This window comes from Pristiophorus japonicus, chromosome 11 (assembly GCF_044704955.1).
Source record: "Pristiophorus japonicus isolate sPriJap1 chromosome 11, sPriJap1.hap1, whole genome shotgun sequence".
Classification (NCBI taxonomy): domain Eukaryota; kingdom Metazoa; phylum Chordata; class Chondrichthyes; family Pristiophoridae; genus Pristiophorus; species Pristiophorus japonicus.
In genome coordinates, this window is record NC_091987.1 from 38134383 (window position 1) to 38148321 (window position 13939).

The 13939-nt window shown below is 43.8% G+C and overlaps 1 protein-coding gene across 6 annotated transcripts in view; it reads left to right on the forward strand.

The window, feature by feature from the left end:
• Nucleotides 1-13939, forward strand: part of tab3 (TGF-beta activated kinase 1 (MAP3K7) binding protein 3) — a 152834-nt gene that overhangs the window by 111094 nt on the left and 27801 nt on the right. For 5 of the 6 annotated variants that reach the window (XR_011595802.1, XM_070893351.1, XM_070893353.1 and 2 more), the window contains 2 exons: nucleotides 1738-1831; nucleotides 7263-7355. Coding sequence is in view for 5 of the 6 variants with exons in the window: in XM_070893351.1 (XP_070749452.1) it covers nucleotides 1738-1831; nucleotides 7263-7355 (187 nt within the window). In the remaining variant the exon portion in view is untranslated. Of the gene's footprint in view, nucleotides 1-1737; nucleotides 1832-4265; nucleotides 4301-7262; nucleotides 7356-13939 lie in introns of those variants that run through there. The other variant, XM_070893355.1, reaches the window with a different exon arrangement.

Consider the following 13939-nt stretch of genomic DNA (forward strand, 5'->3'; position numbering starts at 1 on the left):
ATGAGTAATCTTTTTTTTACAATAGCTGCTGTTTCAAAGTGGCTACCAGTAATTTTGAAAATAAAATGTTCTGTGTTATTCAGTGGTTATTATCCATTAGCATTTTTTTGCAATAATCTAGTGTTTAAAAGATTTTTTTATGAATGAACAGTTTGAACACCAAGTATTACTTTGGTAATTGTTACACCATGGTTCTGCAATGATGGCATAATATATTGCTGTCTATCTAGAAACTAAACATGTGCTTGATTTTTTTATTTGCTCTGTTTGTTGTTGCAGTGTTGTCCGCTTTCTCCCACCTTCTCTGAAAAGAGTACTTAAGTTGTCAAATAAAAATTTTCATTTAAGGGCTCAATTTTCCCCAAAGTTTTTTTTTGGTGTACTTGAAGAGTTACGCCTGTTTTTTTTGGGCCGAAGTACGCCAAAAAAAAGTTCTAAGTTTCCACATTGGATTTCTTCATTTTGGCGTGGTCTAACCTGTCCTTTAGTTTTGGGGGTGGATACTTGATCTGTGCCAAAAAGATCGGGCTGCCATGGTAACTAGGGATGCAATGAGAGCTGAGGCTGCAAAGTGAAGCATACAGCCAGCTCCCAACACATTAAAACACATTGCATCAATGGAAAAACACATTAAAATATATTGCAGCAACAGACCTGCTGGTCCACTCCCCCGCATCCCAAAAAATGGCCCCTCTCTCTCTCTCCCTCTCTTTCGCTCTCGCACTCGCTCTCCCTTTTCTCTCGCTTGTGCTCCCTTTTCGCTCATGCTCTCTCACGTGCTCTCTCTCTCACGTGCTCTCTCTCTCACGTGCTCTCTCTCTCACGTGCTCTCTCTCTCTCTCGTGCTCTCTCTCTCTCGTGCTCTCTCTCTCTCGTGCTCTCTCTCTCTCGTGCTCTCTCTCTCTCGTGCTCTCTCTCTCTCGTGCTCTCTCTCTCTCGTGCTCTCTCTCTCTCGTGCTCTCTCTCTCTCGTGCTCTCTCTCTCTCGTGCTCTCTCTCTCTCTCTCTCGTGCGCTCGCTCTCTCTCTCTCTCTCTCGTGCGCTCGCTCTCTCTCTCTCGTGCGCTCGCTCTCTCTCTCTCGTGCGCTCGCTCTCTCTCTCTCGTGCGCTCTCTCTCTCTCTCTCTCGTGCTCTCTCTCTCTCTCTCGTGCGCTCTCTCTCTCTCTCTCGTGCGCTCTCTCTCTCTCTCTCGTGCGCTCTCTCTCTCTCTCTCGTGCGCGCTCGCTCGCTCTCTCGTGCGCTCGCTCGCTCTCTCTCGTGCGCTCGCTCGCTCTCTCTCGTGCGCTCTCTCGTGCGCTCGCTCGCGCTCTCTCTCGGGCGCCTCTGCTGAGGCTACATACGCTGACCTAAGCAGAACTGCAGTAACTCTCAGCTGGCCAAATGTGCCTAAACAGCGTGGGTGGCAGTTTATGCCCCCTTTGGCTTAAAAAAAACTTACCTAAAAAAATCATTACTATCTGAGTTACGCTGCTGCAATTGATTGGGGAAACTGTTTTTTTTTTTACTTGGGCCAAAAAAAGCAGCCCACTCCAAAAAAACGGCGCAAATCAGTGGGGAAAATTGAGCCCATAGTCTGGTGGTGTGACTGGTATTTGTGACATCAACCAATATTATTGTCCAAGTACATCTTGGTCAAATATTGTGGACCACTAACCGGAGTACAATATTGTATTGAAATGTTTGAAGTTTAATATTTTAGGCAGTCTGTATTTTCTTACTTTTTTTTTGTCTTTTGCAGCCAGAGGAGATGACTAGATTGCGAAGTCTAAATCGACAGCTGCAAATTGACATTGACTGTACTTTGAAAGAAATTGACCTTTTACAGTCCAGAGGTTTGTGGTCTTTACTACATTTCATGAGGGTAAGGGAAGTGTTAACTTGGGTTTTAATGCCTACTCTTCATTATCTGTAACAGTTGATGCTTGGCCAGATAGGCAGGCTTAATGAAACCATTCTTGCACCTTAACTTGTGTAGTTGTGATTGCTGGTCATATATCTTCATGTACTGCATTGAACGACACCTGTTACTTGTGCAAATACATTTTTTCTTTTTAAAAAAAAAAAGGAAAAACTGAAAATGCTGATCAGTCAGTATCTATAAAGAAAATGTTTGACCTTTCTCTTTCTTTCTGATGAAGGATATACACTCAATGTAAATTTGTCTTTTCAGATATTGACTGGCCAGTGCACTTCCAGTGTTGTCTGTTTCTATTTTAAATTTCCCATTTGTTAGCAACAACTTTCATTAGTGTGTCGCACCTTTAACATAGTAAAATGCCCCAAGGCATTTCACAAGAACAAACATAATTTGACACTGAGCCACATGCGATATTGGGGCAGATGACCAAAAGCTTGGTCAAAGATGTAGGCTTTAAGGAGCGTCTTAAGAAGAAAGGCAGAGAGCTTTAAGGAGAGAATTCCAGAGCTTAGGGTCTCGGCAGCTGAAGGCATGGCTGCCAATGGTGGAGCAGTTAAAATCGGAGATGCGCAAGAGACCAGAATTGGAGGAGCGCAGTTATCTTGTTGGGCTGGAGAAGGTTACATAGATACAGAGAGGCAAGGTTATGGAAGGATTTGGAAACAAGGATGAGGATTTTTAAATGGAAGCGTTGTTTAACCGGGAGCCAATGTCTGTCAGCGAGCACAGGGGTGATGGGTGAACAGGACTTAGTCCAAGTTAGGATACAGACAGTAGCGTTTTGGATGTGCTTAAGTTTAGAGAGGGTGGAAGATGGGAGGCCAGCCAGGAGTGCGTTGGAATAGTCATGTCTAGAGGTAATAAAGGCATGGATGAGGCATCAGTAGTGGATGAGCTGAGGCGGGAGCGGAGTTGGGCAATGTTGGAGGTGAAAATGGGCAGTCTTCGTGATGGTGCGGATATGCGGTTAAGCTTGTGTGTACAATTGAATGTCAACATCCAAAACGAGGGAGGGGGACGATCATGAACCACAGGATACTTAAAGAATTTGCCAGACAGTAGCCACATGAGCACAGAACACTCATGTAGCCTCCGTCTCTCTGCCCGAATGCATACAGGGCCTCGTGGGTGTTTGACTTTAGTTCTTTGTCATCCAACTGCTTGAACTTTCTCCTGTTGTATCTGTTTATATTCATTATAGTCAGAATGTAGCGTTTTTGTAATTGCTATGCCAAGCTTTGTTTTGCATTTGCAGCAGTCTTTTGATTTGCACATATTTTGGCATCAATCTCAATCCAAGCCTTTTCCAATCACCTGATTGTTGTTCATTGTCAATGTTTCAAACTGAGGTTTGCACTTCCTGCCATTGTTTCTGATAGTTACTTGATGCTTTCATGAATGTAAACTTTCCTTGTATTATCTTTGTCCTGTAATGTCCTTCAGAAGAAGGGATTGATACCGAAATGTATGCAGTAGTCGCCAATGGTTTCTGAGATGAGAGAGCCTGGAAGCACAGAATCCTGTAGTTCTTGGCTCTCTGGTTGTTCAGAAAATGAGAAAACTACCCAAGGCAGTTAATCTTTCCAGTGGAAGTTGATATTTACCCAAACTTATTTTTGTAACTACTTTTAATGAAGTTAGCCATGAGCTGGGAAATTTGATGGTTCATGAGGAAGTTACAAGATCCTGTGCGCATTTTGGCCATTCCTAAAGGATGGTCAAAATGCAGACAGCATCTCTTGCAGAGTCTGATTTATTCTGCCACTGGGACACCATGACCTTTATCCAGGTGAAGGATATTAATGCAGGTCAACGGAACATTTTTCCATTTCTGGCACAAATATTGGCAGCCAAGCAGTCCTAAATTGGGTAAAGCTCATTCCACTCTGCCCAATGTTTCTGTTTACTGTAATTTTCCTATTCTTGCATCACTATCTTATAACCTTTTTTGAAGGTTCAAATGTTAAATTGAATAGTTCTGCACTATGGAGCTGTTACTGGGATTTGGGTTGGTTATAATATTTAAAGCTAATTTGCAGTCAAGGGAAGTTAGTTTTTTTTTAAGTGGATATTTGGAGCCAAGAAAATGAGAAATAAGGTAAAAAGATTTTGAATCCATATTTTTTTAGGACAGTAAAGGTTACACATGATGCGATTGGTTAGAATAGGGAAGGAAATTCAAAAGCCAGTGTGAACGAAGAGGATGAAAATTACATCTAAATGAGCAGAATATTTGTGTTTAAACTTTTTTTAATTTTAATTAAAATTGTTAAATTTTAGTTCTGTAGAGTAATGCAGTAATAAAACTACTTCTGGACTAGTTTAATTAGTTTAAATTTCTATTTCAGGGTCACAGTGCATAAGCTGAAAAAAGACAAAACCGGTGAGCTTAAACAGACAGGAATTTCCTGAAGTTACTGGGAGTTGTCAATTAGTTGTAATGGCCAAGGGTCTAGAATTCAAGTGGGCCTCTAGTGTGGGGAAAATGACCTACCTACTTGGATGGAATTCTGTTCCAGATTAATGACATTCTGCTAGAAGTATCACCTTGCATGCTGTGCTAACAGCAACATTGTGCCAAATAGGACATCTCAAAATGTTGTGTGTCGGAAATTACTTTATTACCTGCTGTGCTCAGTTTGAAATGATATTGGCGGATAGTTTGGAAATGTTCTGCAGAGGAATGGTTCCTGAAAGGCCCTGCTTATGTGCCATTGTGTTAATCTCGAGCTTTGCTTTATCCCAGCTATGTTATGTTGCTGCTAAGTTCTGTTTCTGCTTCAGCCTCGCTCCACTCTGCTCCCCACCCCCTATTGTCACCAATCATGCACAGTCTGATGGTGAAGGTTTCCTGTTTTCAATATGAACTGAGTTTCATCATTTGAGTAGCTGGATCTAGAATTTTTTTTTCCTGTCTTACTCTCTTCTCTTCAGGAGATTGGCAAAGTGGCTGTTAAGCCTCCTAGACCTCGCTCAACTGACCATTATGAATATATGAATCTTGACAGACTAGTCAACCGCAGGAGCAACTGACCTGAGCCAGATTGTGTCATTGCCTGAAATCCAAAAAATAGTTCCAGTATGGGTTGCAGAAATGATTAAGTAGGAACCCTGGTCCATTCTCTTCCCCGCTCCCCGAACTCCTTGAGGACAATTCTGTGCCCCACTGATGCCCTGGCTAACATCAGCTAACTTAACAGGCTGGGGCTCAAACCAAAGACTTTACTGTGCTTGTAAATCTCAGCTGCACAGTGGATAATAATCATGTAATAATGAGAAGATCTGTGCTCTTGAGCAAAGTGTTAACCTAATTTTCATTTATTTGTATCTGGTTCTTTTGGTTCAGTCATTTATGATTTGTTTTTAATTTGACGGTAATACTCCCAGATTCTGTTAGCACATCAGGCCCTGTGCTTTAAGCTGTCATAGCAGGTCTGCAGTATATTACTTGCCATGCAAATCAGGCTGTTTAACATCAATTGATTTTTTTTTTCTCCCCATTTAAACCTCATAACTTTGTCTTGAGATATTATCATTCTTTTCATCACAACTCTGCTTAGAGATTGAATGCCGGTTTTACTAACTTAGATGTCTTTAGTGAACTTCTGATGCACTAAGCTATTGAGGCTAAATGTTTCAATAAGTCTGTACAGTTTTTTGTTTTGTTACTGTAACAATCTTAAAAAAAAAAAATCTCTCATTGCCGGAAGAGTTGCAGAAATGGCAGATTGACAACTGCGAGATGAACTGAATGCTCATTTCATTTGAGCTATGACAACCTTCTATGTTAAATTTATCAGACCCCTGGACTCCAGCTATTTGGAATAATTTTAATCCTTTTGCAAAATAACATTTCCTGCAAACTTTCTGAAGGTGCTGTTTGGGGCATATGTAGTTAAGCCAAACCTGAACAACTAGTCATGGTTCACTGACCCCTTTTTTTGGCAGTACTTTTGTTTATCCTGTGCATACCAAATCCCCAGTGTACTAATAGAAAGCTTTATTATAATGGCAACACAAACTTTTGAATTCTTAAATAATTGTTCAGACAGACTACAAAGGAAAATACAATTCGGCTTGTGTGTGGTTTAAAACGAGAACACTAAGGAATTCATAAGATGTCACAGTTTGCAAGAATGAAGCACAGCCAGTTTAACATCATGCAAACGGCAACATTTTGTTCCAACTTTGAAGTCCCAGTAATTTCTCCCGCTTTAACAAAAGACAAGCACATCATTATATAAAGAGCAAGTCTGATAATACAGGCATTGTTGGTAGTAGGGTGCTATATAATTATCAGCTGCTCAGGATCATTGCTCTTCGAAAACTAATCTGGACCTGGATATCAACATTTATAGACAACACTAAATGGGGACATAGGAAAGAACACAGGCACTGTGGTTAATTATAAAAATGTGTAAACTCTTTCTGGAAGACAGATTGGCCAGATAGATGTCAAATGAAATTTGATGTGGAGAAATGTAAGATGATTCATTTTGGGAGGAAGTGTGAAAGATCATGTGTACAACATGGTAAAATGTAATGTATTGCTAATTTATTGATCATGTTCAATCTGCACTCGTGGGGATATATAAAACTTTCTATTCGTCCAATGGGTGCTTGATAAACACAGAATAAACAAAAGTGCCATTCATGAGTATGCCAGTCAGATCACTTCCTTCCCGCCCCCTCTCTCTCTCTCTCTCTCTCTCTCTCTCTCTCTCTCTCTCTCTCTCTCTTTTCCCCCCCCCCCCCCCCCCCCCTCCCGCTGCCCCCTCCCTCTCCTCCGGCCCCCTCACGCTCTCTCCTCGTGCGCTCTCTTCCCCCCCCCCCCCCAAATGTTGTCTTTTTCTCTCTGATGCGTTGGGAAGTGATGCTATCTACTTTTGGGATTTTCACTCATAAAAATTATTGGTATGGAAAAAATATTAGTGTGGCACATTATCTATTCAAGTTACGAATTGAAGCATGTTTGGATAGAGTAATCTCTGTATGTTGTACCTGATCTGGTGTGCTGTACCTGATCTGGTGTGCGTGCTGCTAATTTTTAACCACAAACTGGAGAAGTGTTTTCATTTCTGCAAACATAGTTTGATCAGTGCAATAAAATTGCAAACTCAAACCTTTTTGTTTTTGACAACAGAAATTATAGGTAATGCTTACAAATATATTTTTGGAAGGTTTCCCTGCAATTTATATTCTATAATTTGTTATACTTTCTAAAATTTGAGTTTCATACTTGAACAATTAATTCCCCACTTTGGTTAAATGTGTTTGTGTGAAAGCTGTTTAAATAATAACTTTAATCATATTACTTAATTCTCTCCATCTTGTGTTTATTTCAGGGAACTTTGATCCAAAAGCCATGAACAATTTTTATGACAACATGGGATTAACTGGCCCTGTAGGTGCTGTTCCCCCAAAGCATAGCAAAAAAGGTAAGTTATTAACTGTGCCGTGTTGAGTATCGTTCTTAATGTTTTTTTCTTCTAAATGTGTCGGACTGTTATGTGTACCAGGGATAGCACTATGGGTTAGAAAATGCTTATTCTAATTATTCACTCCCTTGCTCGCTCCATGAGAAAATGGGCCATACCTGTCTGTTCGTCTGTCTAATTGTCCGTTTGTCCCAATGGGGAAATAATTAGAATGGCATTACAGTATAGGTAGCTTCCCTGAATGAGAACATTCTCAATTGAATTGGTGGGTTAAAATTCAATCGTCTCATACTTGCACTTAGATTACACAAATGCACGAAAATGGTAGGCTGTTTCATTCCAATTTAAATTAGGTGAGTGTTGGGAAGAGGCGTGAATGTTTTGAATAAGATACAAAATGTGTTGCTAATTTATGAATGGTGTTCAAACTAATGGGAAAATATAATGCTTTCTATCCAGCCTAATCATAGATGTAACTAAAAATCATGAATTGTATAATTATTACAGCACTTAAGGAAGCAATTTGGCTCATCACTTGTATTCCAGATCTATAAAAGGGCTATCCATCTCGTCCCATCCCAGCTTTTTCATTTGAAAATATTTGTCCACTTCCTTTTTAAAAGAGGATTCTGCTCCACCACTGTTCTGGTCAAACATTCCATGTCCTAATGACCCTCCGCTCCTTTTGATCTTTTCATGCTAAATTTATACCTTCTGGTTACTGACTTAATGACCAGTTTTTCAGGTTTACCTTCGCAAAAAGCCTCTGTTTTGAGCACTCCATCCAATCTCCTTTTAAACTTTTATTATGTCCAAAAAGAGGCCTAACTTCTCTTGTCTCTCCCCTTACTTAAAGCTTCTTGCCCCTGGCATCATCTGCATCTTCTGACATCCTTCTTAAAATAAGATACCCAAAACTGGACACCATGGCCCCAAGTTTCCACATGATTTGCTCCTGATTTTTAGGAGCAACTGGTGTAGAACGGAGTATCTTAGAAATCGGAATTCTCGACATTTAGTTTGCTCCAGTTCTAGTCAGTTAGAACAGTTTCACTTTGGAACAGAATTTTATTTTCAAAAGGGGGCGTGTCCAGCCACTTATGCCTGATTTCAAAGTTTCGTGAGTGAAAACTTACTCCAAACTAACTTAGAATGGAGTAAGTGAAGACTTTTGTACGCTTGAAAAAACCTTGTCTACACTTTAGAAAATCAGGCGTAGGTTACAAATTAGGCGAAGGGAACGAGGTGGGGGGGGGGGGGGGGGGGGAAGGGAAGTCATTAAATTCTACAATCAATCCTTAGTTATACTTATACAAATATTATACAAATAAATCCAACCTGAATAAAAATTTATAAGCAAAGAAAAGATTAAATAAACCATGTTCCTACCTGTGTGAAATAGCATCAGCCTTCGAGCTGCTGTGCTTCAGGCAGGCCTTTCATGTTGGGGACAGGCAGCGGTGTGGCGTCAGTGTCTCGACGGCAGCGGCAGCAAGCTTCGAGCTGAGCTGCAGTGCTTGAGGCAGGCCTTCATTCTCTTCGTGGCTGGCCGCGAAGAAGCATCACCGTTCAGAACCGAGGCCATTCGGCCATGAGATGTCAGTGGCTAGCCGGCAGCCGAAGAATCAACGCAGGACACACGCAGCTCATTAAGGTTCTTGAGGCCATTCGGCCACGCTTTAGGGGCGCCGTCAGTGGCTGGCCGGCAGCCAAAGAATCAGCAGCGGAAGGACATGAGGCCATTCGGCCATAGGATATCAGTGGCTGGCCGGCAGCCGAAGAATCAACACCTGACACACGCAGCTCTTTATGGTGCTTGAGGCCATTCGGCCACGCTTTAGGGGCGGCGTCAGTGGCTCGACGGCAGCCGAAGATACAGCAGCAGCCTTCGAGCTGTGAGGGGAACTGAGGCCATTTGGACAGGGAGAAGCAGCCACATCGACAGTTTTATATTTAAATTTGCAGAATGGGTGCTGCATTGTCAACACCACGTATTATTGCAAAGTTGAATTGGCACTCTTATTTCTCCAAACGCACAGTCCTTAATTTGCATGCACCAATGCAGCACCGGTTCTGCAAGTTTAGCAGTGAAAAGCTGAACTCACTGATTTCAGCAGGTGACTTATTCAGCAGTGCTGCTAAAAGCACTCCCTCACACACAGAAATATAAAAAAAAATTAAATTACAAGCCTTTGCAGGGGTCCAAGAAACAAATCTTCACTTTTTCTGCAGTATTTTTAAAAATGGCCGAGTGCCAATGTTTGTGTGAGACTGCGCGTACATGCACGCTCCAACGCGCATGCACAGGGTTGCCGGCACCACGAAGGCTAATTTAAATTGTACCCGCCCCCTGCTACTTAGAAAATCGGCGCGAGTGTTGGGCTCCGCCCTCTGCTGCGAAGAGCGCGCCGCGCCAAGCAGACATCGAGCTCCAAGGAGCTCGAGAATATCGGCCTTTTTTTTATAGGCGCAGTTTTCGGCACGAAAAACAGGCGCCCAGCTCGGAGGTGCGCCGTTGTCGCCGCGGGATGAAACTTGGGGCCCATATTCCCACTGTTGATCCTTAATTCAGATCAGTTATACAAGAGCAATGGTCCTAAACAGTTGATAATTATATACTGCCCTACTACCAACAATTCCTATATTGATAGATTTTCCTGTCACAATGATGTAACTTTTTTGGGGGGTCAAAATAGTGTACTCTTAAATCTGTCTCAACCCTTTCACATGGTGTAAAACCTGCTGTGTTTAAAAGTCTGTTCTAGGACACTTAACTTCTCGTGATCACCAAAATAACAAAGCGACTAGCAGGTTGAACCTCCCTTATCCGGAACCCTCGGGACTTGGCCTGTTTTGGATTAGGGATTTTTCCGGACGAAGGGTGGTCACGTTAAATTGGATGGTACAGGTACTGAGCAAGGGGATATCGGGATATGCCTGGCTGGGAGTGCAGCAGAGAGATCATGGGGGCGGTGGATTGCTGGGTCAGGCCAGCGATTGCGCGAGTCGGCAGCGAGGAAGGACTTCAATTTGTTCATGGTGGAGTTCTGCATGTGGCCGGGAATGCTTCCGGACGAGGGGTGATTCTGGATAAGGGAGGTTGAACCATATATAATACTGACTCGTCAATCTTCAGTTTAAGGTAATTTAGCAGGGAGAAGGGCACCAGAATTAAGTATTAGAGGGGATAGACAAGGTGCACAGTGTACTGGAAAAGAAAAACAGCATTAGAATAAAGAGTAGTTCAGAAATAGAGATCAGAAAGGGGAAATGCGAGGCAGGCTAAGATGGGTTTAGAGTGCATGTGTGTAAATGCAAGTCGTGTGATTTAATAAGGTTGGTGAGCTGCATGCATAAGTAGCCATATTATGATGTAGTGGCAATAATGAAGTCCTGGCTCAAACAAGGGGAGGAGTGAGCACTTAATATTCCTGGCTACAACGGGCCCAAATTTGCCCAGGAGTTGCTCCGTTTTTTTTTGGAGCAACTTGATTTTTCTGGAGAATCTTAAAAATCCCCATTCTGCACATTTAATTTGTGCCAGTGTAAGTGAGTTAGTGACAATTTTTTTTAATTTAGTGTTTTTTTTCAAAATATGGTGTTACCAGCCGTTTTGGCCATTTAAGCCAGTTTCACAGCTAATAGTTGCTCCAAACTAACTTAGGTCAGCATTTGTGGCCGCACAGAAAACCCCTGCGGAGAGTTAAGAAATAAGCGCAGGTAGCCAGAGATAGGGAGGGAAGAGAAGCACAGAGGACCTTGCAAAGCACTAAACACCTTCACAACAACTAATACAGATCTTGTACTGTAACTTTTGCATAATTTACACATTCCACTATATAAAGTTTCATAAAATATGCACTTTTTAATATCATTTATATAAGACAAAGGGTTTCATAAAACCATTTATGAATCAAATATTTTGCTGGCAGGGCTATGAACGATGGTCACTTGCGCAAGGTACCTGAGCGTGCCCATGCAGTTACTCCCCAATAAGGCACCCATGGGTGCCGATGGAGTGTTCCCAACAGGGTATCTACGGGCATCCATGCAGTTGTTCACTAAGAATTGGTGGGATTTAAAAAAAAAATTGACCCAAGTCATGATTACTCCCAAAACAAAAGCCACAACCAGATATTTGCTGGTACTGAGACCAAACCTGAGGAAAGTTTTCTCTGGTCATTCTCACCTCTTAACAGCCAGTTACAATGTGCCATTGACCGAGACTTTTTCTAAATCATTTAAAGAAACTTTCCTCCTTCCCGCTCCCCCCCCGGGATTAAAAGTCTCCCTGCACCAGCCTGTTGCTTGTAGTCCTCAGCGCAGGAAGGCATCTGCCGGTCTGTGCGGCAGGCCACCCGGCCAGGGATAGGGGCGGCGAGTATCGGGTCCGGCGCTCAACCTGTTAGACTGCTGGGAGGTGAGGAGCTACTGCGCATGCACGCAGCTGGCACTGTTTTCAGCGCAGGGCTGTAGCTCCGCCCCCCACTCCACAAGAATCGCTGCGCCAGGACCCGGGACACACAGCAGAGCGGCCAGAATCGTTAGTAAGTTTTTTCGCAGTTTTGAGCGCACAAAGTCGGCGCATCTCGGGAGAGTGCGCCGGAAAAAGGTGTTGGGGAAATTTGGGCCAATTGTATCCAGGAAAGACCGAAGGAAAAAAAAGGATGGCACACCCTTGACGACTGCTGGACGGACCACCACCTAATCCGATCCATCATCAATATTAACATTGCCCCAAAGCAGAGGGGACAGCAGAAGCAGTTCCGCAAAAAAGTTAATGCCAGGGCACTTGGAGACCCAGCTAAGAGAGACCCATACAGCCAGCGTCTCGCAGCCAATCTGGCGTGCCTTGATGACCCCGAGATGCTGAATCCCCATAGTGCTTGGTCTGTCCTCTAGGCCTCTATAACTAGTGCCTGTGCAGAGACTCTTGGTCACTCAACCAGAAAACATCAGGACTGGTTTGATGAAAATGATCAGGAGATCGAAGAACTAATAGATCGCAAGCGCAAATCATTTCTGAGCCTCGCGCAACAGCCCAACTCTGGAGCTGCAAAACAACATTACAGATGGCTCAAGGCTCAGGTCCAACAAAAAAACTTGGGACCTAAAGAACAGGTGGTGGATGGAGAAAGCACAGGAGATACAACAACTGGTCAACAGCCACGATATGCGAGGATTCTTCGCTGCAGTCAAGGCCACCTACGGTCCAAGGCCCCACCCCACTCCTGGCCAAGAATGAGGAAACACTCATCAAGGACACTGAGGCCGTCGGGGCCCGATGAAAGGGGCACTTTGAAGATCTCCTCAATCGAGACTGCCTGTGACTCGAGTGCTCTCGATTCCATCCCACAGCATGCGACCCGCCATCAACTCAGTAAAACTTCAACGTTGCACGAGATAGGCAGCCATGAAACAGCTTAAGAATGACAAGGCTACGGGTGCGGATGGAATCCCTGCTGAGGCGCTAAAATATGACGGAGAGGCACTGTTGGCGCGGATACATGACCTCATCTCATCTATGGAGTGGAATTAAACTACAGAACCAGTGGGAAGCTGTTTAACCTACGCCGTCTCCAGGCCAGGTCCAAGATCACCCCAACCTCTGTCGTTGAGCTGCAGTATGCGGACGACGCCTGCGTCTGTGCACATTGAGGCTGAACTCCAGGATATAGTCAATGTATTCACTGAGGCATATGAAAGCATCGGCCTTACGCTTAACATCCGTAAGACAAAGGTCCTCCACCAGCTTGTCACCGCCGCACAGCACTGCCCTCCAATGCTGTGGGCAACGTAGACCATTTCCCATATCTCAGGAGCCTCTTATTCAGTATCTCCTCCAGTGCGCCAGCGCAGCCTTTGGCCGTCTGAGGAAAAGTGTGTTTGAAGACCAGGCCCATAAATCTACAACCAAACTCATGGTCTACAAAGCTGTAGTAATACCCGCCCTCCTGTATGGATCTGAGGCATGGATGAAGTTACCTCGAGTCACTGTACATCACCAATGATGTCTCCGCAAGATCCTGCAAATCCCTTGGGAGGACAGGCGCACCAACATCAGTGTCCTCGACCAGGCTAATATCCCCAGTATTGAAGCACTGACCATACTTGATCAGCTTCGCTGGGCAGGCCACATAGTACTCATGCCAGATACGAGACTCCCTAAGCAAATGCTTTATGCGGAGCTCCTTCATGGTAAACGAGCCAAAGGAGGACAGCGGAAACGTTATAAGGACACCCTCAAAGCCTCGATGGTAAAGTTCGACAGCACCACTGACACCTGGGAGACCCTGGCCGCAGACCGCCCGAGGTAGAGAAAGTCCATCCGGGAGGGCGTTGAGCTCTTCGAGTCTCAACGCAAAGAGCATGAAGAGGCCAAGCGCTGGCAGCGGAAGGAGCGCACAGTAAACCAGACCCACCGACCCCTTCCCTCGACAAATGTCTGTCCCACCTGAAACAGAGTCTGTGGCTCTCGTATCGGACTGTTCAGCTGTCAAAGAACTCAGGAGTGGAAGCAAGTCGTCCTCCTATTCCGAGGGACTACCTATGATTGATCAAAAATACTGTTGTAGCACTAAGAA